Source organism: Pterocles gutturalis, unplaced genomic scaffold (genome assembly GCF_000699245.1).
Source record: "Pterocles gutturalis isolate BGI_N339 unplaced genomic scaffold, ASM69924v1 scaffold22970, whole genome shotgun sequence".
In the NCBI taxonomy this organism is placed as follows: domain Eukaryota; kingdom Metazoa; phylum Chordata; class Aves; order Pterocliformes; family Pteroclidae; genus Pterocles; species Pterocles gutturalis.
In genome coordinates, this window is record NW_010146489.1 from 4,674 (window position 1) to 30,628 (window position 25,955).

The window sequence follows — 25,955 nt, forward strand, 5'->3', positions numbered from 1 at the left end:
ACCTCCGCTGCCCACGACAAGGTGTGTTACAGCTGGTCTGCCCAGCTGGCCTCTCTGCTCCATGCTTGGGGGCTCTGCAAAGCCCCGCAGCGTGGGCTGCTTCTATTCTGGGACTTTTGAGGACCTGCTCGATGCCTGGCTTGTCAGCCGCGGCCGCGTCTCCACGTGCTCGGGGACCAGCTTGCAGCCCGCCCGGGGGATGTCCTCCCAATGGCGCAGCACGGTCAGGGCCAGGTGTTCGTCCGTCTGCTTCTTCTGACCTGTGCGGGCAAAGGGGGGCTGAGCTGGGAGACCGGGGCAGAGAGGCACCAGGGATGGCCAACAACCCTGCTCTACCACCCCTACACTCCAGGAGAGCAGAACTGCCAGCTAGCTACTCCTCTCCATTTCCTCGCGTACACTTTGTCCTTCAGCCAACACCTCCTAACTCCTCTTCCTCCTCTCGCTGACCCTAGGCACTTACAGAAGGTCCACATCCCCTCCCAGTCTGCATCTTCCCAGCTCCATATCCATTGACCATGTTCTCCTCCTCTTCTGCACCCCTCCTGCCTTCATCTTTCGTGAGCACACGAGTGCTGGGACACCACCATTGTTTGGGGACGCGGTCACATGGAGAATGGCCTCCTAAACCCTGGGCAGGGCAGGGTGGGATGTCTTCCTTGCTCCTTGGGCACACACTTCCAGGAGGACATTCTCAAAGGCAGCTTTGGTGACGCTCTGCCATGGATGCCCATGAGTGACTCTGAGAGCAGCCCACTGGCCTGGGTGGTCTTTAAGACCATGGTCACATACTGGAAGGTCCATTTAGGTGGTGGATGAAGAGTGATTGCCATGCTGCTTTGGGGTGATGGGGCCACTACACGTCTCCAATCCTGGATGATGAGGGGACACCCCAGATCCCCCTCCACACCCTTCATCCCATGGGGCTGGTACCGTTTTCATCCTCGATCTCCGTAGGGCCGGTGAAGACCCTGTTGGCAACTTTCACTCTTCCTCCTGGCCCAAAGTGCGGCCCATCCACCTTGCCCTCTTTGCACAGCTTGGACAGGATCTGGGAGGGCTTCATGGGGTCACGCCAGGTGTTATAGCCGTGTCTGCCAACAGGACAGCAAGGTCAGGGAAGCAGCAGCAAGATTTGGAGGAAAATGTGATTTTGTTCCCCTCTGCCAGCAAAAAAACCCGCTACTGCCATGAAGGACCCGGGATTCACAGGGGAAGGATCTGGGGCAGAAAGTGTGAACCTTCAGACTAGGTCCCTCTGTTCCCGCAGTCTAGACTTTGCCAACATCCTTCCTTCCACCCCAGCCCCTTCCACCGCAGTCCCTGTACTCTGCTGGCTCAGACCTGAAATTCCCAGTTCCACCAGTGTCCCCCAGTCCCTTCCTCCCTGCCCTGGGCTCCTTACAACCCACCCCACTGCTGCCTTGGTCACAAAATCTGCCGTAAGAGTGAGGGTACAGCACACGCTCCTCTGCTGTGGAGGAGAAGCTGTGGATGCCCCATCCCTGGAGGGGTTCAAGGCCAGGCTGGATGAGGCTTTGGGCAACCTGGGCTGGTGGGAGGTGTCCCTGCCCAGGGCAGGGGGGTGGCACTGGGTGGGCTTTAAGGTCCCTTCTCACCCAAACTGTTCTGTGATTCTATGAATAAACAAGGAGATCTAGGCTTGGCGTGGAAGATGGGTCCAGGCAGAAGGTTGGGGAGGGAAAGCTTTGCTCGTACATGGAGTAAGTCTGCGACACCCCACAAGTAGCTCGGTGCTTGCTGTAGTAGCGGTTCTCCAGGTCAATCTTGGTCTCTCCAATGAGGTCGTCAGTGCCCACCAAGTCCCAGTCGTACACCGCCACGGTCAGCATGGACTCCATGGGGAAGGTGGCCTCAATGTCAAAGGATCTAGGCCAGGAGAAAGAGAAAAAAATCTGTTGAAGGTTTTGGCTCCTACTCAAGCTGGACACATGGGTGAGGTGGGTCTGCTCCAGCCTGTGGACAGTGTTTAATTTGCATCTACCACTGCAGGACACCCAAAGTAGGGGGTTTAACCAAATCTCTGCATGAGCTCGTTCAGATCCAGCAGCCCTGGGCAGGAGGTGGCACATGGTGATGGCTCCAATAGCCCTTTGCCTGAGTTTGTGTGTCAGGGGAGAGGCAGGCTGGAGACCAGGTCTAATGATTCCTAAAGTAGATGCTTCACCTTGATCAGATACAGATGTCTCTTAAACACCCTGTACTGCACTGACCACACCGCTTGGCAAAGCAGGACAGATGGCTGAGATGAGGATGCCCTACACAGCTTGCAAGGAAAGTTCCGTGTGATGAATCTTTGGAGCCCAAGCAGCAGCTCTGGGATGGCCAGGGCGCAGGTCCAAGGGCTGGCAAGCTTGGCTTAGGCTTAGCTCACCCCTCCCAGGTGTAGACAGGTAACAGGGCTGGGGCAACTCACTTTCCAAAAACAGGGTTCAACTGCTTGGAGATGTAGTTCTCCTTGTCTTTGATATCCGTCTTCCCCAGCTTGATGGCAATGTAGGGGTCGGCTTTCCCGTTGATGTCAGCTGGGTGGAGGTCTGTGGCCTGCAGAGAACAGATGCGATGATACTCCAGTGCCGTCCGCTGACCTCAGGGATGGCCCCGTTCTCCATCCCTGAGACCATCTGGCCATGCCTGGCCATAGGCATGTGGCTAAGCACCTTGGTCCCCACCTAAAGAGAGTGTCTTGGTTTAAGTTGGGGATAAACCCTGCCTTGTGATAATCCCTGTCCCAGTCTGGGGAGGGGTTGGGGCTGGTCGTTTCCCCTCAGAGAGACATAACCACAGTCTCCTTTAGCATCTCTTTATCAGGGGAAAGAAACAGGCTCCTCTAAAGAAAGACCCAAAGCAGCAACCTGACCAAGATGTCAGCGAGACTTCCCCCTTCCCCTCATGCCCTCTTCACTCTCTACATTAGGGCCAAGGGCTTCTGGCTTCTTCCCATAAAGGGGGTGACTATCTCCAAACTCTCCATCGTGGCACACACCCAGCCAGGAGGACTCATCCAGACAGTCCTGGTGGCTGTTGGTGCTGCTCAGGTCCGTTGCAGCCCCAGTTTGTTGGTGATGGATGGGAGGCTCGTCCCCCCACTGGGCAACGGGATGCAGCACTGATGGAGAACTGGGCTAGCGGGAAACGTAGCTGAAAGTAGGTTCCATTTGCACAACACCGGGACAAGGTGGTGACAAAGAGTGGCCCGGGTGCTTTACGCAGGACTGAGATCCCTCTCACGTGCCTGGCTACAGCACCTCAGCTCGCATGCCTGGGGACACAAGGATGACCAGTGTAGGGGTCAGGAAAGGACTTTTTCCAAAGCACACTCCATATAAAAAATGTGCATTAGCTGGATCAGATCAATAACGACTCGGTGCATGCTCAAGGAGGTGCCATGCCCTTCAGCCAGATCTACGAGACCCTGACAGCTCCCGTTCTGCTCAAAAAAAGAAAAAAAAGAACATCCCTACGGCGTTGGGACCCACTCCTGGCTGTGTGCCGTGGAAGGGAGCGCAGGATCATGCCACGCCACACCACAGTCATACTCACCCGCACAATATAGACTCGGACCAGCACGTTGATGGGGTCGTTGCTGGGAATCCCCTGGAACATGCCGAAGTTGGGGTCGTATCCTGCCTCCTTGGTGATATCGTCAGGCAGCGGCACTTTGTAGACACACATGGAGCCCTGGTGCGAGGGAAGGAGAGTCCTGCTGCCCGGGGGCTCGGGGTACGCAGACCCAGCCCAGCCCACCCCTCCTGAGCACCCAGGCAATATCCCTGTTCCTAGCCCCGTGCTGGAGCAGACAACACCAGATCTGGGAAATTCCCCACTGTACAAGCACCTCTTCAAGGGTTCCAGCCACGAGCAGAGAAATTGGCCAAAGGGAAGGAAGCCTGCAGAGGAACCAAACTGGCAAGGTGCTCACGGACAGGGATTTCCCAGAGTTAAAACTGATGGGAGGACAAAAGCATTGGGAATAAAAGGGTTGACAAGGGATGGGCTGGAAAGTGGAGGAACAACAGCACGAAACACGGCTGATTTCTATGCTCCCCAAGCATCGATCCCAGCTAAGGTGGGGAACCGCCTGCTCAACTCCTCTGCTAGGCAAAGAAAGGGCAAAACAGGCTTCACCTGGGCAGGATCACACCCTCAAAAAGGTTCCTGTCCAGGAATCCTATAGCTGAGGGATGTGCTCCTACATTGCCTGGGTCGTGGCAATGGTGCAACATGGCCGTGAGCCCAGGTGACTGGTACTGGTGCAAAATGGTTCACAGAGGTAACCCAAGGCATGACTTATTGCCATAGTGGGCAAGAAAGAGGAGCTGCTCTTCCCTTGGCCTTCTGCAAGAACCACCAGGGATCTGTTTGCCTGCAGATTGCCACTTCTGGGGCTATCCTTGGATGCTTTCCTTCCCTGCAAGGTGCCTGCCGCTGGGTCGATGTTAATTGCATCCAACCCGTTCCTGCTAAGCCAGCTTCAGCAGAGAAACCTGCTGGCAAGGGCTTCCCAAGCTGCCCCTGGCCCAGCCCAGCCACCCAACTCACTTTGAACCTCCCCACGATCCGCTCTTCTTCTGTTGCATTGTCATCGTTGTCCCCAATCTTCCCCCGGAGCAGGTTGAAGGTGTGCAGCCAGTCCTCAAAGTTATCAAACTCTGTTTCCAGCTCTTTGTTGAAGACCTGAGATGATAGAAAGTTGAAGGAGGGGAATTAGGTTAAAAAAAAAAGACGCAGGGACTGCCCAAGGCAACTCAGGGGGCACACGGAGACCTTAGCTCCCAATGCCTGGTTCCCTAGGAAGGAAAAGGATCTCCAGGGTCACTGGGTTGGACCTTGCTGCCACAAGTACCTTCCCAAACTGGCAACGTACAAGAGGGAAGCCCAGTGGAATGGACGAGACAGCTATCCCCCACTCCATGCAAGACCCAGGGTTAACCCCCTTCTGAACCCCAGAACCACAGACTGACCCCAGTGAATCCCACGGGCCATTGGGTACCACTGGTACATGGAACCAGAGCCCATCCCTGCCCCGAGCCCCGGCTGGGCCAGCCATGGCCAGCCTGGAAAACTCTCCCTTCCAGCCAGGACACCCCCAAGCTGCCCCAAGGATGCTCCTATCCCCGAGCAAACCCTTTTCTTAAAGCTCGTTACCTCTGAGTCCTTCAAACCATGGAGAGAAGCTGGCAGTGCCAAGGTGCATCTCCCCTAGGGTCAGACACCCCTTGGACAGGCCAGGTGCCTCTCGTGCAGGGTGGATCCATCCTGCCCTGATCCCTAGATGGCTGGGAATGCCATCTTGCTATCCTGCCAGACTTCCAGCCTGCCCCCGAGCAGGCAGCATCCTCCTCCCCTGCCGACACACGCACCTTCAGCTCGTCGATCTTTGGCTTGCTCTTCTTCTCGGGAAGCTCGGGAGCGGACTGTTGCTTCTTTTTCTTATCGTCTTTGGGTGCCTTGGGCTTCTCCTTGTTCTTCACCTGCCCCTTGGAGCCTTTCATGGGAGAGTCATCAAGTTTGATCTCTGAGTCCGCGGGGAAGCGGCGGGGAGGGAGGAGATGGAGATGAGGATGAGGAGGGGTGGAGGAGACAGGGAGGGGGGGACTTGATCAAAGTCCTTCAAACGGGAGAAGCATGAAAGCTGCCAGCTGCCTGCAAGCCCCATCCCAGCCCTCTCCTGTTCTTCCTTGGCTCTGGCCACTGCTGCGCAGGTCACAGCATCCCCAGGAGCCCAGAGGTCTCTGCAGGGAACTTCCAGAGCAGAAGTTTGGAGGATTACAAAACATGGACAGAGTGCTAGGCTCTGGTTAGCTTCAACAGCAGTGAGAAGACCTGGTCCTGCCCACAGCATCTCCTTCTCTTCCTTCTGCTGCAGCCCTTTCCTGCTATGTGCAGCCTGGAGAATAAAACCCCACCTGGGTACCGCAGAGGGGACGGTGCCCGATGCTCAGCACCAGAGCACGGGCTGCTGCCCCTGCAGAGAGGTGCCATGACCAGCTGCAGGCACAGGCTGCTGGGGGCTCCAGTCAGAGCAGCCACCAGCCAGGGACACTGACGGTACGGGACCGGGCTGCCTGGAAAGGCACGTTCAAAGAAAGCCTCTCCCACCCCTCTACAATCCCCGTCCCTCACTGCCTCTGCCGGCTTTCATGACCGCTGGGTGATGCGGATGGGGACAGATGGATGACAAAGACAGTGGGGAAGAGGAAAGGAGGAAGGAATGGGAGTGCCAGGGGGAAATGGATCCTCCTCAGAAAGAAAACAATGGGGGACACAAGACACCCCCCAGCAGCCCTGATGTGACAGCAAGCCCAGGAAGAAGATGCTCTGAGGTGTCTCCAAGCTCAGCAAGACCTGGCCTCATCTTTCTCATGATATGAAGATGAGTTTTCCAAAATAAACCAGGCTCTGGATTTTTCTCAGCAAATGGATTTTGCATTGCTCGGGTGTGACAACAACCCACTGTCACGGGGACATGGGACATATGGGGAGTATGGGTGAAAGTCCCCAGGGAAACCCCTCCAAGCCCCACTGGTGGGACTGGCATGGAGGTTCCAGGCTGCAAATGGACAAGTTTAAGCCTCCTGCAAAACAAGGATGGAAAACCCCATGGGAGGTGATCTAGAAGTATCTATCACTTGCTGTGCTCAACAGACTTCAAGCACACAGTCCTACAGCCTGCACATCTACATGGCCAAAGGGACAGGACTTTAATGACAAACTGACTTGTGATGGCACAAAAAACTCCTCGGACAATAAGAGGGATCCCATTATTAACGGGGATTATTAACAGGGATACACAACACAATGTGAGCATCTGGTGTGGCAGAAGAGCTGCGCCAGGCTCCAGAAGAGATGCCCAAGCACCAAGAGAAGCCCTGGTCCCACCTTTCCCTAATGCTCCCTCTTGTTCACAACCTGCTTACCCTCTGCAATCTCCAGTTCTTCCTTCTCCTCTGCTTCTGCTGCGGCTGCTTCCTGCTGCCGGAGCTGCTGGGGGAGAAAGAAAGCGAACAGGGAGTGGGTGCTTGTGCCCAGGTCTCGGTGCTCCCCGGCAATACCCAGCTCAGGGTCACAGCTCCCTCTCCCCATCTGAGCTGCCAGTGAGGTTCTGGCAGTGCTGGAGCGATCAAAGTTGCTCAGTGCAGCCTTCAGCACCGATGCTGTTAAATATCCGTGTCCCAGTACAAACCAGTCACCAAGCCCACCCAGAGCACTCAAGGAAGAGTTGGCCACACTTGAGGGCACTCAGCATCAGGCTGGATGAGGCTTTGAGCAACCCAGGCTGGTGGGAAGTGTCCCTGCCCATGGCAGGGGCTGGGACTCAATGATCTTTGAGGTCCCTTCCAACCCAAACCATTCTGGGATTCATAAGAAAATGAATCCAGCTCAGCTCTGCCAGGTAAAAAAAAAACCCCGCTGGCGGTCAGGCAAGGTTAGCAAGGAAAGCAGCACAGCCCCAAGCCTGTGGAAGAAGCTGGAAATATGTTTTCCTCTCCCCCTCCTGCCCCCCATACACCCTCCTCTGCCCTGCACCCACCTCCTTCATGGTCTCAATTGAAGCAAAATACTTGGACCACCAGTCCAGCATGCTCTCGTCTGGCTCCTCCTCTTCCACTTCCTCTCCTCCTCCTCCTCCTTTCTTCTTCTTTTTTTTCTTCTCCTTCTCTTCCTCAGACTGCAGCGACGAGGGAAGCAAAGACACAGAAGAAGATGAATGAGACGAAAGTGGAACATCCCCTGAAGGGCAAAGGTGGTGGGTGAAGGACCCGAGATGGCAGAACCTGGCTGAGGGTGGCCTCATTAGCACTTTCCCCCTTTTACAGCCACACAGCAGCAAGATGCCCAAGGCTCCATGGAGACACGGTGTCAGATGTCCCAGGACATCCCCTCCTTTCCACCATCCCTTTCACCCATGCATCCTGACCATCACAGGGTAGCAACCCTCCCTCTGCCCAGCAAAGTACCCCAGGTCCACTTCACGGTGCAATAAAGCTTTTTGCAGCTGGGGTCTGGTTGTGGTGGGAATAACTGGCATCTCCCCCAGGGTGCTGCCTGCCCTGCTCCTCCTGGCACAGCTGGGCTGAGAAGTGCTGGTCCACAAGAGCTGCCCAGTCTGCACGGACCAGGCCACCGCCATGTCTATCGATGAGACAATGCTGCTCTGTCCCTGCCCTGGGGGCTGGTCCCCACCTATCTCGGGGTTGGTGAGGACGGATGGTCCCTTGAAAGCCCCACAGAAAGGTTGGGTAGGGGGTGGAGGGGTGGGGAGGAGGGATGCAGAGCAGATCCATCACTTACCACGTCCACCTTCACCACCGCATCTGAGTTCTGCCGCCCGGGGTGGAAAGGAACAGGGAGGAGAGCAGGTTAGCGATTGTTGTGGTTTGACCCTGGGTGGCAGCAAAACTCAACAGCCTCTCGCTCACCCTCCCACCTCCCAGGGATGGGGGAGAGAATTAAAGGGGTGAAGGGAAAAGAAACTCATGGGTTGAGATAAGAACAGTTTAAAAACCAAACTATAACAAAATTGAAAATGATGATAATAGTAGTATATACAAATCTAAAAATTAGTGATACACAGTGGTACTGCTCACCACCCAATGACCAAGGCTCAGCCCATTCCCAGCTAATGATCCCAGAGCAGGGAGAGTCCCAAAATCACAATCCCGGAAAGGAGACAAGAGCCTGAGTGTCCGAGAGACTGAGACGACCCAGACAGAGATGACCCAGAGCAAGAGAGAGAACTTCTGGACAGTCCTTCACCTCTCTCTTGGCCATGCCGTGCATGGGATGGAACAGACCATTGGCCAGTTTGGGTCTCAGTCCCAGGGCGAGCACAACAGCTCTAAAGAGCTTTGGCAGCCTCAGATCGACCCCATGTGCCTGGATCAGCTCTATGCCAGGCGCATCTGCCGTGTCCATACCGCTCTGGTTTGCTGTACAGCCGGCCTTGGATTCCTTGGGTGGAATCCCTCAAAGCCTGGCAATTGAGTGAGGAAAGAGGTGCCAAAGCGGTGCTGGCAGATGAATACTCACAGCTTCCAGCTTCACCATCGTCTCCATCTTCTTGATGGGAACCTCGGGTTCCATATTGACGACGATCTCTCCTGCGGGGCGAGAGCGATGGGCCCCGTTGGCCATTGCCAGATAGCCATTGAGGTGTTTGGCTGGACAGAGGACAGAGAAAGAACAAGAGAGAAGGATAGTGTAGAGGAGAAATTGAGAGCTCAGGTGAGATCCTACAGAATTCATGCAGGAGTGATGCATGAAGAAGAGCAGAAGAAGGGAGCACAGACCCTTAAAGCATGATTAAAAACCCTTCCATAGCAAAGGAAAGCAGATGATGAGAAAGGATTAGGTTTTTTTCATCTGTACCAGTGTCCAGAGGAGAACAAGCAGAGAAGATGACCGCCCTGAAAGTGCCACCTGGCATGGACACAACCACAGGTCGAGATTTCCAGCTGGGACCAGGGATGGCCCTTGGCAATCCCCTCACAGACCTCTTGTCCCTGCCCAGGCAAGAGAGCCTCCGCTTCTACCCAGGGCTGGCAGGAGAGGGGCAATCCCTGCGGCCCACCAAGCCCTTGGCTGGGTGCAAGGAAAGTGGGTCTGTGATGGATTTTGTTGTGGGGAGTTCTCTGATAGATGGGGTGGTGGTTGGGATTGAGAAGGCAGCCACCCCCAGCCCCAAACTAGCTTTCTAGTAGAAAAATCAATAATCTAGCAGCAGCAAGCATGGAGCATGGCAAATTCACCTCCCAGTCTTGAGGAACATCTGGGGAGTGCAGAGTCATGAAGCCGCAGAGATGTTAGAGGTGAACCAGGCTTTCTTGTCTTACAGGTACCAGGGGAAGCATGCAGTGAGACCCACAGATCACAAAATCTGGCCTCACCCTGTGCCTTCTCACCCCCTTGACCCAGCCCCTGAAGCGCTGCTTCCTCAGCCAACATCCCATAGTCCCTCCAACCCATCTCCCTGTTTTCCGTGCCCCATTGACGACCCATACCAGCCAGGTCCCCATGGCCCAAGCCTGGTACCTGTCATATTCCAGTGCTGGGCTTTCTTATCTGGTGGGCGGTAGATAAACTTTCGGAGGGAGCTGACGGCGTGGGACCCCACCAGGGTGTAGCGCCCGAAAGCCCGGCAATCCACCACCCGGATGTTGAGGGGTGGGTGGAGCAGCTCGTTCTCCGGGAGGTCCTGGGAAGCAAAGGTGTGTGGGTTATCAAGGGTTGAGTGTGGGCTGGGGGATGTCTTCCTTGGGAGCTGGGAAGGCCAGTAGGGACTAAAGCAGGGATTGCGTTGGAGGAAGAGGTCTAGAGCAGCTCCAGCAAAGACCTCAGAGAAAGGCCATCACCAGGTGGGATGGAGCTCATGTCCTCCATTGTCATGGTGAAGGTGAAGTAAGGGGGTAGGAGCCATGGTTTGGGTTCTGGAAAATCTGGGTTTCAGTTAAGGGCTCAGGGGGAAGAGGAAACACTCACCACTTCAAACCACTTGACCAAAGTGCCGAAGTTGGGGTTCTTCTTGTAGTTCTGGATGAGGGCTGACTGCACCCCCTTCCCAGCACACTCGATGTCCACCCGCGGCCGGTCCACCTGGGCCAGATTCACCCTCTTCAGATCCCTCAGCCCCCAAAACAAGATCTAGGGCAGGAGGAGAAGGAAGGGTATGAATGTGAGAGGGACTGCCCCTGGCTGGAGCCAAAGGAGGTGTTCTCCATCTCCCCCAGGAGCAGGGACCCCAAGGCAAATGTCATCGCCTGGGCAGTGGTGGATCCCTGAAGCATCTTCTCCTCCTTCATGTGGCTCAGGGCTGCAGCACAGTCTCCCTCTGACACCCCATGCCTCATCTGCAGCAGCCCAAGATCTCCAACACGCTGCCCTCAGCTCCCTTTTCTGCCTTTCTCCCTTCCCAGTTTTCTTCTGCCTCGGGACTCCATAGAGCAGGACCAGACCAGCTTTGTCCATCCACAGTGGCTCTTGATTCAGCACTGGCATCATCTTGTCAAAATAATACCAGTATCACTGGGGAACCTTCCCTTTCCCTTCTTGGGATAACAGACTGCCACCACGATCAAAAAAGTTCCCCTAAACTGAGATTTTTCCACCTCCTGATTTCCCATGGCTGTATCCACCTTGCACACCAGACGAATACGATTTATTTAACCACACACGATTGTCTGGAACACCAGGAGCTAGGATGTCTCTAGAGATCTGGTCAGCAGCATCCCACCCAAGCAGAGATACCTACAACCATGGATGTATTGCCTGCATCACCCCCATCCACCATGACAACCAAGGGAGAGGGACCCTGATGGGATCAATCACCCTTTAGATATCTACAGATACATGAGAGGCATCCTGCCCTTGATGCCCAAGATTGGTGGGATGCATCTTACCTGACCTACACAGATGTAGTGCACGGGCGCCCAACGTGCCCCGCACTGCACTGCAGCCCAAGTGCCACTTGCTACGGTGCCCACACATAAGACAGCAAGGAGTGATGCAGTTCCCTGCTCTTTTAGGGCTGCTGCAGCCTCATTCCCCGGGCAGATGGTACAGATGGATCCTGGCAGTGCAGACATCTGGTCCTGGTGCCCAGTGAGTCATCAAAGCCTCAGAGATCCCTCCTGACTTCCAAACACCCATGGACAGGCTCTCCCGCCCCACACAACGCTGATCACGGACATTTGGTGCTCCAAGGCAGTTACCTCCACTCTGTATTTACTCAGCACCGGCCGAATCCCCAGTGGCACCGGCAGGATGGGGCCCCGGTCCATGTCTGTGGGGCCATCGATTGGAGGCAGGTCTGACTTGCCCCCAGGGCCAATCTGGAAGAGATACAGCCTGGGTTAGGCTCTGTTCCTTTGAGATGGCGCTCAGCTGCTGGGAAGCAGGTTTTTTTCCTTTCCCTCCTGCAAGGAGCTGCATCTGCTCGGGCTGGGTGGGAAGAGATGGAGACATGGTCCAAGAGCTCAGCCCAGGGGCAGGTTTCAGGTCCCATTTCCAACCCAGGGTATGAGGGACATCAAACAGCCCACGTGAGCCAGTCCCTAGAGAAACCCCCCCACTGGGAGGAAAGTTGGGGGAAAAAAGAGGGCTTGGATGAGCATCTGCCTTGGCAGACAAAGGAGAGGGGACAAACCCCATGGGGCGGGGGACACCAGGCTCGGCAGCAGCCTGCAAGGCTCTGCTACCCCCCAGACTGTGCGGATAAAATGTCACCATGTTCTTGGGACGCTGCTATGAGTTCACATCCCTTTCTCCTGAGACCTTCCAACTGGCATCGCTGAGAGCACCAAGACGCCCATTGGCATCACCTGTATCCCAGTGACGATGCAGAGTTTGGGCTAACACAACATTGCAGTGGGCTGATGATGCAGAGTTTGGGCTAACACAACATTGCAGTGGGCTGATGATGCAGACTTTGGGCTAACACAACATTTCAGTGGGCTGATGATGCAGAGTTGGGCTAACACAACATTTTAGTGGGGTGTCTGTCCACTGGGATGCCTGCAATTCCCTGCCCATCACCTTGACCAGCACAACTGGGCAGGAGCTGCCCTCTCACTGGGTTAGCAGCTGTGCTAAACCCTTCCAGCTTTTCTAGGATGTATGAACTGCTGCTCTTTGCAGCCCCTAAGATATACGAGCACAGGTTAAGCCCCACACCCTTACAACCCTCCACCCCATCCCTTCCCTCCCCCGGTCTGGGGTGGCTTTGGCCAGCCGGTACCTGGAGCAGCTCGAAGGCAGCCAGCAGGTCGCCCGCCGTGGAGTTGCCCCGGTAGATCTGGTAGTACTCCAGCTGCGGGGGGAAGCGTGGGGGGCAGTAGTGCTCATCGGACATCTTCACCACCGGCTTGGCAAAGGTGCGACCCATGAAGTCAGCTTTGCCCTGGAGAGGCGAAGAGAGCGCTTGGGTTTGGTGACCCAACGTGAGGTCCCTCAAGGTAGCCCCACAGCATCATGGTCAGAACAGGACCATGGGACACCAAAGCTCAACGCCAGCTTTCACTCCTGGCTTCTTCAGGTGAGGGGAAGGAGGTGGCCTGTGGCTGGGACAGCAAGGAGACCAGGGCTCAGCAGCTACTCTAAAGGGAAAGACTCAGGTAGCGTCTCCTTGCCTCCAGCCTCACAAAAGTTCTTGCTTCACTCTCCAAAAATAAGATATTGAGTCTGAGCTCTAATGAGCAGCAGAGGTTGCTCACACCACGGGCGATGGGGGGGGAACCATCTTCCAAGGGTGAGGAGAAAAGCTGCATCCTCTGCCTGGCCTCCGACTCAGGAGGGATCACAGCATCTAAACCATAAACATTTCCCTTTGCTGGGACTCAGCTTACCACCGTGTCCTGGTCGTAGATCTCAATGACAATGATGGGAGGGTCATCCCGCATTTCGTGGGCTTCTCCATACAGCTCCACGTTGTCGAAGACCAGCAGCTGGTCCCAGGTTGGGCAAAGGGTCTCATTGAGAACCTGGAAGAAGGGGAGAGGGACTTACCACTCCAACCTGCGCAAGAGCAGCAGACCAGGCGTTGGTCTCAGCTGCCCATCAGCACTCCTGCGCTGCTCCACAACTGGTTTGGACCACTGAGGCGTGGAGTATCTCCCAAGGACTCTCATGAACCATAACCACAGGGATTATCGTGGGATAGCTGCGTGCTGGTGCAGGGGGACACGTCACGAAGGTCCTCCTGGGGAAGGGGCTCCTGGAGAGAGTCAAGCCCCAGTGCCACAGCTGCTTTCCCACCACAGGACCCCACAATCAACCTCATCCTTGCTTCACCAGCAGTCACGAAGCGAGCTGATGGGATGTGCAACACCAGAGCCTAGCTCTCCAGGTCAGGAGCTGGTGCTCACCTCGGTGCACTGGCTCTGGGAGATGAAGAAGACTCGTGCAAAGGGGTCCGAAAGGCCACTGCTGTCGGCTGCAAATAGACTCCTGGCTTGGTACATGTGGGCTCGCAGCTGGAAAACCTGCTTCTCTGCAAGAGAGAGGGGAAGGGAGACAGCTTGATATGCAACCCTGGAGGTCTCAGGACATGCTTCTGCTGAGGGACAGCATGGATGAAGGACAGAGACTCAAAGCATGAGTCCTGAGCGGATATGGATTTCCTCCGTGTCCTGCTCATGGTGTGCAGAACGACAGCTATGAATGGGGTAGGGAAGAGGGTGCACAGCTTCCACACCCCAGCTCCCCATGGGAGCAGTGTGGGACCTCAGACTGGGACAACTGGAATGATTTCCCCCTTAGCTCCTGGAAGCCCTTGGTCCAAGTGGTGCCCAGCCAGGGTCCCTCCCGCCCTCGCCATGTCCTGACCCCAGCCTTGCTGCAGGCAGGAAGTTCTTACTGGTGTAAAGGAGGCTGATGGGTGGGAAGGATGGCAGATTTTGGCCTCTGGGGGTCTTCTTCTCCTCAAAACCACAGGGCAGGCCACTCAAGAAGTCTTTGCGCTGTTTATTGAGACCCAGCCACAAGTACATCTCCATCTTGGCCTGGACTGTCCAGCCAGCAGGTCCAAAGCCCCTCTTCCCAGGCAGCTGGGCAAAGGACAGAGGAGTTCACGTGAGATGGACAGACCACCTCTTGCAGCATTCAACCCCTCCTGGTGCATCGCTTGGACTGCTGCCCCTTAAACCAGGGACCCAGCCCTACTTTGCATCATGACCCTACTCTGTCTCATGCATTATCTTCTTCCCACCATGTTGGACTCCTCTTTTCTAAGCCAGCATTCTCTTTTGTGGCCAGCTGGACCAAACACCTCTCTCCTTCCAGACATTTCTCACTTACCAAGCTGGGTAAGGTCAATGGTTCACCCTTCCCAGCAGCAGACTTCCACCCCTACCAGCAGATCATGGGTCTGCTTTGCCCAGTACTCAAGCCCCAGCAAAACTGGACACACAGCTCTCATCTCCCATCCTCCCAGCCTGTCCTTCCTCCATCTCCCTCCTCCTGGCTGCAGCTCCCCCAGGGAAGACAGACCAGCACCTTGAGGAAGATGGTCTTGACTTTGGCGCAGTCCTTGCCCATCTCCTCATCCACGATGGAGTAGAGGATATCCTTGGAAGGGACGCGGGCGTAGGCGATGCGCTTGTTGTTGCTGATCATCCAGATGAAGACGTCGGGAATGGTGTGCTGGGGCTGCGAACAGCAGCAAAGAGCCCTGTCAGTGTCTTGGCTCTTCCTGACCACTGAGGCACTAGCGGGGCTGGAGACCTTCTGCAGGCAAGCTCAACAGATGCCACAGGAGATGGCTGTGGCCATTGCCACAACAGGGCTGTTGAAAGGGTTTTGAGCCTCCCCACTGCAGGAGCTTTTCTGCTTAAGAAAAGCTGCTCAGAGGTAAGCTCAGCAGGGTGAAGCCTCACAGGAAAGAAATTGAGAGGCTCTGAGCGATGGGAATGGCTCCACTGCCCTCCGTGAGACCAGCTGGCCAAGGTCCACACCATCTTGGCTGGACCTGCCCAGCTCTCCCTTTGCAGATCCTGCTGTGATCCTGCCAGCACTGAGCTGCCACAAAGGTTCCTTGGGAATTACATTTGTTCTAGTTAAAAAAAAAAAAATTAATAAAATTTTGGATTAGAAGACTAAATATTTTCCTTCTCTCTTCATCCAGTGGCCATGGGAACTAGAGGGCTGGGGCCACACCTTCATTCCTTACTACAGAAGAGGTTCCCCATCTGGACATGCCCCATCACACCTTACGGTCTGATTTATACCCTGCTGTGGCGAGTCCAAGCCCAGGCAGTCCTTGCTGTGATAAGTGATATTTAGTGGAGGCTGGGGGCCCACCATGGGAAAAGAGAACAGGAGGTGCAACAGCTACAGCTCCCACGAGAGGCAGGAACCCCCAACGCTGACCCCATCCTAAACTGTAAAAATATCAGAGGAATAGTGTGATTTTCTGAAAGAAGGGAAAAATATTTTGCAGATATTTGGAAAATGTTTGGAAAAGGTTTCGTCTGGAAATGCTGCAAGCAACTCCAACATACAGGACTGTTCTCTCTTACCTGAGGCTTTGAGCAACCTGGGCTAGTGGGAGGTGTCCCTGCCCATGGCAGGGAGTGGAACTGAATGGTCTTGAAGGTCCTTCCAGCCCAAACCATTCTGTGATTCTATGAAAGGCTCTTAAATTTGTTCCAGTGCTGCCCCATTCCAACTCAGCAGTGCACAGGCAAGCCTGGGAAGCACAGGGCAGTGTGTAGACTTGGAGCGGCTCCTTGCACCAAGAGCCATGCCTACAGGGTTTGCAGAGAGGTCTCCATCCATCCCAGGTGCTGCTGCCATGTGCTGACCCAGCTAACGCTGTCTACAGATGGAGGAACTCACCTCCTCTGCCAAGAACCGGAGCTTCTGCAGGAAGTTTTGCACCAGCTTCAGCTTGTCCTTCATGGTGTTCCTCTTCACCTGTGACCGCAGAGTGGTGGCCTGCTGCCCCATGTTCTCCTGCGGTTAAAGGGAGCCCAGGACACACATCAGCAAGAGCAGAATGGAGCACGGAGAAGGGAGCAGCTCCAGGTGGGTCCCCAGCATTTGGGAAAGGGTGGTGAGGAGGCAGATGCCTTCATCCCACCACGTGCATCCTGGTGATGGGACTTCTGACACCCGTTCATCAGCCTCAGCAGGATGCAGGGAGGGCCCTGGACAGCACAGAGGCGTCTGTCCCAGCGGAAGGTACGTGGGACAGAGAGGTGTCACCTGTGCTCAGGGCATTTTGGGGGGGCTTCAAGCCTGGTGTTAAGGAGAGTCTCTCCCCTTCTGCTGACCCTGCTGCAATTCAGCACCCAACAGTTCAGAAAAGGGGACGTGGAGGCTTTCACATGTTAATTCATTGCTCTGTGGGATGCTGCTGGCTGCTGCAGCTGGTGTCCTTGGCTGTGCCAACTGGATGAGCCACCTGCTTATCAGCACACCTATGGACTAAAGTTCCCCATTGCATTGACAAGGTCCAGCCCCAGCTCATGAACCCTCCTCCTCCTCCTCCCTGCCTGAATCCCACTCACCAACTCCCGCATGCAGGACTTGAGTCTCTCGCGGTCCAGCCTCGTGCGGGAAGAGTGATGCTGGTCCTTGTCAGCCAACGTCACGAAGCGCCTGGTGGAAAAAGCAAGCAGCATGAATCCCATGGGAACCCTCAGGCTCTCCCCACGGAGCTGTGACTGGCTGTGTGCCTGTCAGCAGCAGGACATGTCACTGGAGGGAAATGTCCTCATTCCCCTCCAATTTGCAACGCCATCGTGGCCAAGTGGCCTGTTTGCACCCAATGATGACTGCCATGCATGGAGCGCAGGTGCTGATGACATACCAGCCCCTGGAAGCCACAAGACAGAGGCTTTCACCACGGGTTTGGGGTCTTTGGGGAGCAGGTATAAGCACCACCTCACCCATGCTCCGGGCCAGAAGGCAGCTCACATGGCGTTGAGCCAATGCAATGAAAGACTTGCCCATCATCTAGAGGATGAAGCAAGGTGGGCTTATGCTCCCAACCTTGCCCACAATCCTGCAGAGACCTGGGATCTGCAATGTGCCACCTTTGCCCATCTTCTACTCACAAGCACCCACTGCTCAGCTCTTCCAGGACCCCTCGGAGCCGACGCTCCGGGTGTGGCTTCTCCGTCTTGATCATCTCCTGCACGTCGTTGAGCCCTTCCTCCTGCAGCATCAATGGGGGGAGCAGTGAGGGGCGGTGGGGCAGAGCCCGGTGGTGGGGCAAGGTCCCCCCAAGGTCCAACCACCCCTTGTGGGGGCTGCCAGTGGGAAACATCTGCTGCTTCTCCAGACCACTCAGGGCTGTGGGGACCTGGCTCTGGGTGATGGGAATGGCTCCACTGCCCTCCATGAGACCAGTTGGCCAAGGTCCTCATCATCATCTTGGGTGGACCCGCCAGGCTCTCCCTTTGCAGATCCTGCTGGGACCCTGCCAACGTGGAGCTGTCACCAAGGTTCCTCGGGAATTAGTTGAGACTGTCAAGGAGGCTCTGCCACACAAGTGGTTCTCCCCTGCAGCCCAGGGGGACAAAGCCACCCTGCTCCTGCTCCCTTTGGTGGGGACACCTGGTGCTGACCCACAGAAAATTCAATGAGCTCTCAGGATTTGAACATTGTGGAGCATTCAGCACGGGGAAACTCCCCCCTTTTCTGGCCCAAGGTCACTAGTGGGTCCTTGCACTGTTTGTCCCTGCTTTGTGACAAGCTGCAGAGATGCGCAGGGAGCCTGGATGTGCCCCATGCCCTGAGCTGTCCCCCTCCATCCCTCCTTCCCTCCCCAGCACATACTGACCAGCTTGTCTGCGATCTTGTCCATGATGTTGGCGTTATACAAGCGGCGGCGCTGGTCCTGCCACCAGCTCTTGATATAGATGCAGGGCTTCTTCTCAAAGTATGGCAGGTGGAAGTAGTTCCTGCAGAAGGCAGAAGAAATGAGATAGGTTGTCCAGGGAGAAGCTGTGGATGCCCCATCCCTGGAGGTGTCCCTGCCCATGGCGGGGGGGGGAACTCGATGGTCTTCAAGGTTTCTTCCAACCCAAGTGGATGGGTGCAGTGCCCAGAAATTGCAAATTTACCATCTCGGACCTGGTGGCCCAGAGAGAAACTAGAGAAGCTCCCACTCCCACGACCTCGCCCGAAGCCTGGCAGCAGCGTGAGCAGGGGCACAAGGGAAACTGAAGCAGTAACACCCTTTTCTGGATGCTGGGGAGCATCTCCCACAGTCCCCAGGTCCCTGCCCTTGGCAGAGCTGACAGGTCTCCCTTGCTGGTGGGATGGAGCAGCAATAGTTGTGGCACAGTTAAAGGGAGGATGAGGCTGAAGAATGGGTTGATGCCTGGCCATGTGCAAAGCCACTGCAGGCCCCGCTGCACCTGGGATCGCCCTTGGTTAAACACCAGCTTCAGCTCATCCTTCGGGAGCCAGGAGATGTCAGCAGAGAAAAAAAACTCCCAGCACCCAGGGGATGGAGATGGAGGGGGGAGAGCATGGCAGCAGAGCCCAGGGGACAGGCTCACAAAACATCGGGGCTTCTCATCCCCATTGTCATTCACCTGGACATGGGGCTGGCGAGCAAGTGAGGAAACTCCCACGTTTATCTGGAGCACAAACGCCCTCGATTCAGTGTTTCATTTCCCAGCTGAATTAAGTCAGCCAGTTAATTCTATTAACATCTATCTGCTGGTATAACACGGTTAAAATCCTCTTTGACCTCTCATCAGGTCAAATCCAATTAGCTCTCCTTAGTACTGGTCCTTTGTATGCAAATCCAGGCTGAAGCCCAGCCCAGACATCCCAACACACGCGTGCTAATCCCAGGCAGTTTGGGGCTTTCTGATCCAGACGCTTGGGACAGTCCTGGTTCTGTCCAACACCAGCGTGTGGCTGTCCATGACCTTAAGCAAAGGGGAGACTCAGAGTATTTCGCGTTTTCTATCCCAGTCTCCTGCCTAACACATTCTCAAGAACTTTTTCCAGCAGCTTTTTGCATCCTCTCCCCTCTGCGTGGCTGTGACCTCGCACAGCTTTTAAGGCTTGGCAGTCTGTGGAAGTTCCCACTGACAGATCAGCCCGTGTCGGAACCGAGAGCCACATCTCTGCCCAGTGGCAGTTTGGTGGCCAGGGGGATGCGCTCACCTGTCTGTGACCAGGGGCTTCATGGGTTGAGACGAGGAAACAGAGACCAGGTCTCCATCCTCATCACCTTCATCCTCACTTGAGTTCTGGAGCAGCTCGGATTCCTCCTCGTCCCCATCCCCTCCCTCTTTCTTCCTCCGCAGGATGGGTTTGGTCATGCCATCGATCTGGTTCCCATAGTTACCTCAAGAAAAAAAAGTGAAATAAAGTCACAGGGTTGTAACTCCAATTGGTCTCAGTCTCTTGGCTTTAATTCAGGTCGGGGAGAAGTTTTCTCTGCAGGAACCATGGGGGACAGTGGAGTTCAACTTTCTGAACCCATGCCCAGGAACCATAAATGAGTGATGGGCATCTGTCCCCGCTCATGTCCCATAGGAATACACATCATTCCCTTGGTGGCCAGCCTCAGGAGGCACAAAGCCGTGGTGAGAGATGGAGCAGCTCCACTGGCTGCAGCACAGGATGCACACCATAGGTGATTTTGGGCCCCAAGTAGAGTAACCATCACCGTCTCCTTAATGTGAAAACTCTGCATGCTCTAGCATGCGTTGAGACAGAATATGGGGAAGAAATCCTGCTCTCAGCATTGTATCATGCATTTCCTGACAAGCACGCTTCAAAAGGCCAGGCTGGATGAGGCTTTGGGCAACCTGGGCTGGTGGGAGGTGTCCCTGCCCATGGCAGGGGGTGGCACTGGGTGGGCTTTAAGGTCCCTTCCCACCCAAACCATCCTGGGATTCTATAAAACCACTAAAAAACAACCAACCTATTGTGACCTCGAAGTTGATGGGCTTGTCACCAATCTTCCTGTCGATCATGGTAGCTTCCAGAAAGGCTCCAAAGAGAAAGAACTCCTCCATCTTCCCTGTGCAGTTCTGCAGGAGAAACCAGGGGATCAGGGCTGAAGTCAGACAGAGGGACAGGTCTCCTTGGGCTGAGGGGTGCATCACCTGGCACCTCTGAGCACCCTCAGGGGTTTTTTGAAGGTGAGGTGTCATTGCTGGGGCTTCCAAGGGGACCACGAGGGTTTTCTCTCGCCCAGCCTCTCTGCAGAGTCTTCAATTAAATATTCCAGCCTAACTTTTCAATGTGCTGAGATCAGTCACCCCTTGCACCTGAGGGACTGTCTAGGGGACGTTCAGGAATACGAGCCTGAGTTCACTCACAAATTAAACTAATCAAACCACACTGAACCATGGCAGAGGGGTTGGAACTCGATTTTTAAAGTCCCTTCCAGCCCAAGCCATTCTGTGGTTCTATGGTTTCTGCTCCACTCCCATGGCTCATCTTCACATGTGTGGGCATCTCCAGGTAGGACAAGCCTGGCTGTGCCTGTTTACGCAGAGCCTTGTGGGCTCTACACGTCAGGACTAAAGCTGGTGGGGCTTCTCTTATCAGGAAACAGCCATTCAGTTTCTCTGCCCAGTTTTACTCAGCCAGAATTAGTTGGGAAATAGATTAGATTCTTGGCTTCTGTCTGAAACTCATCTTCAGGATAGGAGTGAGACAGCTGGCATTAGAGAAGGACAAAGAGCCTTCTCCTAACACCCAACTGGAGAAACATCTTGAAAGTTTAGGATTCTCCCTCACTCAGGTATTCCTTCTGCCCAGCCCTCCCAAGAGAGGTGAGCATTTGAATTATCATAAAATATAAAATCCTTGCAAGGTTTGCATTCATTCTGGATCCCCCAGGGTCCAGAACATATGCTAAATGAAATCCTTGGTTGGTGAGACCAAAGACAATCAACCAAGAGGTCCGAGACCCAAGCCTCACCCCTGGCAGCTGTAGGGTCAGGGTGACTTACATCAGCAATGGACGTGGCCTGCTCGACCTGCACCTCGGTGGAGCTGTTGATCTCCGGGTTGCTGGTGTCCAAGATCTCCACGGCAAGGCTCACCAGAAGCCTGGCCCGGAAGGAGACACCTTCGCCCAGCCCCTCGTTCAGCTCTTGGTGCTCGTCCATCAGGGTGTAGTTGCGAGTGGAGCCGTACATGTTCACCCACGCGGGGCCGAAGGTGGGCAGGAAGCCTGCAGCAGAGCAGACACCAGGTAAGGAAAGGGATGAGCAAGGAGAAGGGCATGTCTTTACCTCAGGATACAAACTCACGGATGGGCATCACTCTCCTGGTCTGTGTATGGTGACACAGGCCTGAATATGCATGTGTGTGGGCATGGAAATGCACGAGTGCACCCACACGTTGGGCAAGTTACCCAATGTGAGAGTCAAGAAAGAAGAACCCCCCCATTAGTCCCCTTTCTAGAGCCATCTTTGGTTCCACACTGGTCCTGCCTACATATGTTGATGTGTTCACGTGTGCATGAATGGTGGAGCCTCTCAGATGCTTATCCAATGAATTTTTTTTTGTTTTGGGTGTCTTTGCTTCCAAGGGGGAGGCTGGAGGCTCGTGACAGGGCTTGGTTTCCAAAGAGCATGTCCAGTGACCTCAGAAGGCCACCGCAGTGAGTCAAAGCCCCCCCAGCTGCACACCAAGAAGTGGCTATCTCCAGGGGAAGGAGCCTAGGCTCTTTTGCTGACTCTCTGCCCCAAAGTAGCATCTCTCTGGTCTGAAGAAGGTAGCTCAGCCTGCCCCCCAACCTGAGCTTTACCTTTGTCTCCTTCGTTAGAGATCTTCCGCAAATCAATGAAATGGGTACCAATGGCCACATCATTGACTTTATCCGAGTCTCGGATCTGGATCTTTATCCGCTTGCACAACGGGGGGAACATTTCTGTGAAGATTATTTGCTCGTTCCAGAGAGGCTCATAGCTGCTTTTTTGTATGGATGTCTTCCCCTGCCGAGCGGGAGGAGATCCATGTCTGACAAGGGTTTGAGCTCCCAAGCCATCCCTCACAACCTGAACTTCTCCCTTGCCAATGACCAAGGAAACATGCATTCTGTCTCGTGCCTCTCCTCTCCCAAGTAACCAGCTCCTTTCCTCAACTGGAGAGCACTGCAAACCCATCATGGCCTGCACAAGAGAGGGGAAACCTTGCAAAGAAGGTGGCTTTGACCTAAATCTCAGCATCTTCATGCCAGGACAACTGAGCTCATCTCTGGCCGCCTGTCCAATGGCTGGTCTCGCTCATGTCACCTCCCAAGGTCACCCCGGTATCGCACGCAGCTTGCTCACCTTCTGCCCTGCGAAGACCACCTGCACGTAGGGGTCTACCAAGTCCTTGTTCTCCCCAATGAGAGCCTTCTTCACGTTGGCCATGATGCTGGTGTTCATCCGGGGCAGCCCCTCAGCTCGATAGATCTTGATGTAGAAACGAGCCCATTGCCTCTCTGGAGGGACCCCGTCCGGGAGGAGAAGGTTCCTGCAACGTCAACAGGTAGGGTTGAGAACATCTGCTGGGGCTGGTGGTTTGTCAGAGGAGGCTTAGCAAAGAGGGAGAAGCCACCCCACTTTCTGAGCACAGGCTCTGTGGAGGTGGAAAGATGACTGCTTCTGCAGCCATACATTTTATTGCCGTTCTGTTTCTGCCCATCTTCCTGCTTTGGGGTGGGGTGGTGCCTTGAGGTGCCCCTGGGACAACATACATTCCACTAAAGGGATATAATAATTACTGTCCCTGGAGTCTAGGGGACAATTAGACTAATTTAGACATCTAAATGAATGGGATGTTAGAAGAACCTCTTTTCTTTAATCAGGACACAAAGGGAGCCGGGGTGATTATTTTGGGGTGAGACTTGAACTCCACCAAATTGTTTTTCTTGGTGGCTTTCCTCTCCTGGGGGAAGAAGTGAGAGCCATGGGAGATGAACAAAACAATTTCTAGATGAATTGCTGGAATAGTCCATGAAAAAGCAGAATAATATCACCACAACAGCATGAAACAATGACCCAAAATAGTCCAGGTGGTGCCTCAAGCCCACCGATCCAGAGCAAGTCAAGAAAGCTGCAGTAGTACTTTGCTGCTAGTCTGTGTTTCTGGCCATGTGGTGAGAGGCTGAGAGGTGCACTTGGAGATATTTAATCAACCTGAAAAATTTTGGGTCTGGAACTACGTTTTAAACTCTCCTGATTTTTCTTCCATGGTCTTTTAGATGCTCTGGGGAGTCACAAAGCCCTGCCCACCCATGCAGCCTGGGAAACCTCACCCAGACCTCCTTGCTTTGCCTGGGCAGTGGGTGATGAGAGCCCATCCCATCTCACCTCACCTTCCCATCCCATCTCATCTTCCCATCCAAGGGTCAACTGGAACACCGGGTAAACAGTGGGGACATCAAGCTGTTTGACATCAGGCTGGTGTTGGTACAGAGAGCTCAACCACCAGCAGATGGTCTGACCTGACAGAAACGACTGGTCTGTCCTTGGCATGACCTGGATTTGCACCAGTAACCTGCCATCCATTCTCTCACTGAAAAGCAACTTATTGGCGCCTCTGATTTCATTGCACAAGGTGGGTATGGGAGGGAGGGGGGCTCCCAGCCTGATGTGGCAGAGCTGCTGTCCGCATTGTATGATCCAAGGCCAAGAGACGTGAGAAGTCATTCCCCAAAAATATCTCAGTGAAGCTTGCTCTGCAGATCCTTACCCTTCAATGTCATCCTCGTCCGTCTCGTTGGCTTTGTGTGGTGTCTTGATGTTGTCCCCTTTAGATGTCACACTTCAGGTAACCCTTCAGCCCGGCAGTGAGATCCTCGGGGTCAGAAAGGATGGCCCATTTGTGGTAGAACTGGTGCTCTGGAAGCCAGGGGACAAGACAGTCATTTGTCAGAATGAGACACAGCAACTACCGCAAGGACTGGAAACGTCCTTCCACTTGAGTGGATCTGAAGATATGTGTAAGGGACACCTTCAAGTGTGAGGAATTCAGACAGAAGCCCCTGAAAAAGTCATTACAAAGATGTTTCATTACAAGAAAGATGGGGATAAACTTTTTAACAGGGCCTGTAGCAATAGGACAAGGGGTAATGGTTTTTAAACTAAAAGAGGAGAGGTTTAGACTAGATATAAGCAAGAAATATTTTACACTGAGGGTGGTGAAACACAGGCACAGGTCACCCAGGGAGGTGGGAGATGCCCCACCCCTGAAAACATTCAAGGTCAGGTTGGATGGGGCTCTGGGCAACCTGGGCTAGAGGAAGATGTCCCTGCCCACTGCAGGGGGTTGGACTAGATGACCCCCATGGTCCCTTCCAACCCAAACCGTTCTAGGACTCTGTGATTCTACGTGTCTCACGCTGAAGACAGAGAAGCAATGGGATAAACTGTCTGAAGGGGAGTGGAGCCTCCACAACCGGGAGTCACCATCCCTGGGGGTATTTAAAGACGTGTAGATGTGGCCCTAGGGACATCGTTTAGTGGTGGGCTGGGCAGTGTTGGGTTAATGGTTGGACCCAATGATCTGAAGGGTCTTTTCCAACCTAAATGATTCTATGAGTCTAAGCCTTTGAGGTCTCAGGTGCCTTTTGGATGGTGTTAGAAAGACTTCAGCCTTCTGTGGAGCCAGGAACCAGACCAGATGCTCCCTTCAGGTCCCCCCTGACCATCTGCTGGCCACCCCTGCAGGCACGCAGGACACGTTCCAAACAGCGTTCACATACCAGGTTGGGTATAAACGGTTCCAACGTCCATCTTGAAGGAGCCCACCAAAGTCCCACTGCGCAAGAGGTTTTTTGAGTGGATCACCTGGCAATTGAGAGGGGAAAACAAGTCAGATTTTTTTTTCTTTTTTCCCCATGCCCTGGGAGCATATAACAGGGTTCAGCGTCAGATGGGAAAGGAGCTGACACGTTTCCCTCGGTCTGTAGAAGGACACTAAGAGGCACGGTGGGGTTGGCAGCTCTTGCTTAGCAGTATTCCAAGCAAGTGTATACTTGGACTGAACAAAAGAAAAATGCAAAGAAACTAATCTTTGAACAAAGATGCAGTTTTCCAGCCACTATGGGAACAAACACTGGGACTTCTACCTGAAGGAAGGGTCTTTAGGATGCTCAGAATCTAGGATCTAATTCCCTTTGTGGGAGAAATCGTACAGCTGCTCTGTGCATGGGACAGACACGGATACTCCTAATTAGCGTGCTCTGGACAGTGAATACGCAAATCTTGTTCATCGCCCTCCTCTGTGTCAGCAAGAGGGACCGGGGGTCTGCACAAGAGGCGAGGCTCGTAGGACCAAACCCCTCGGCTCTTGCTGGGGGTCTCGCATCAAGGACCCATCCCCAGCGCAGAGGCAAAATGGGCTGGTTTCACCCAAAGCCCCACAGAAAGAACAACACAACCTCCTCACTTACAGACAGCTTGATGATCTTGTCGAACATGACGTCTGGGGGGACGTGGAAGTCGAAGACGAAGTAC

The 25,955-nt window shown here is 54.4% G+C and overlaps 1 protein-coding gene across 1 annotated transcript in view; it reads right to left on the bottom strand.

Annotated features, from left to right (window-relative positions):
* Window positions 1-25,955, bottom strand: part of LOC104470737 (otoferlin-like) — a gene marked incomplete at both ends in the record, with an annotated part of 30,381 nt that overhangs the window by 3,857 nt on the left and 569 nt on the right. Inside the window, 33 exon segments of the mRNA XM_010085771.1 lie at window positions 125-150; window positions 153-260; window positions 934-1,094; window positions 1,720-1,890; window positions 2,438-2,565; window positions 3,565-3,702; window positions 4,564-4,698; window positions 5,385-5,509; window positions 6,942-7,008; window positions 7,556-7,693; window positions 8,317-8,346; window positions 9,055-9,185; window positions 10,057-10,219; window positions 10,504-10,665; window positions 11,733-11,852; window positions 12,758-12,919; window positions 13,365-13,499; window positions 13,884-14,008; window positions 14,375-14,564; window positions 15,013-15,165; window positions 16,354-16,470; window positions 17,028-17,118; window positions 17,577-17,677; window positions 18,305-18,425; window positions 19,648-19,831; window positions 20,414-20,522; window positions 21,453-21,676; window positions 22,256-22,442; window positions 22,782-22,968; window positions 24,190-24,252; window positions 24,254-24,338; window positions 25,202-25,286; window positions 25,892-25,955. Coding sequence (XP_010084073.1) covers window positions 125-150; window positions 153-260; window positions 934-1,094; window positions 1,720-1,890; window positions 2,438-2,565; window positions 3,565-3,702; window positions 4,564-4,698; window positions 5,385-5,509; window positions 6,942-7,008; window positions 7,556-7,693; window positions 8,317-8,346; window positions 9,055-9,185; window positions 10,057-10,219; window positions 10,504-10,665; window positions 11,733-11,852; window positions 12,758-12,919; window positions 13,365-13,499; window positions 13,884-14,008; window positions 14,375-14,564; window positions 15,013-15,165; window positions 16,354-16,470; window positions 17,028-17,118; window positions 17,577-17,677; window positions 18,305-18,425; window positions 19,648-19,831; window positions 20,414-20,522; window positions 21,453-21,676; window positions 22,256-22,442; window positions 22,782-22,968; window positions 24,190-24,252; window positions 24,254-24,338; window positions 25,202-25,286; window positions 25,892-25,955 — 4,186 coding nt within the window.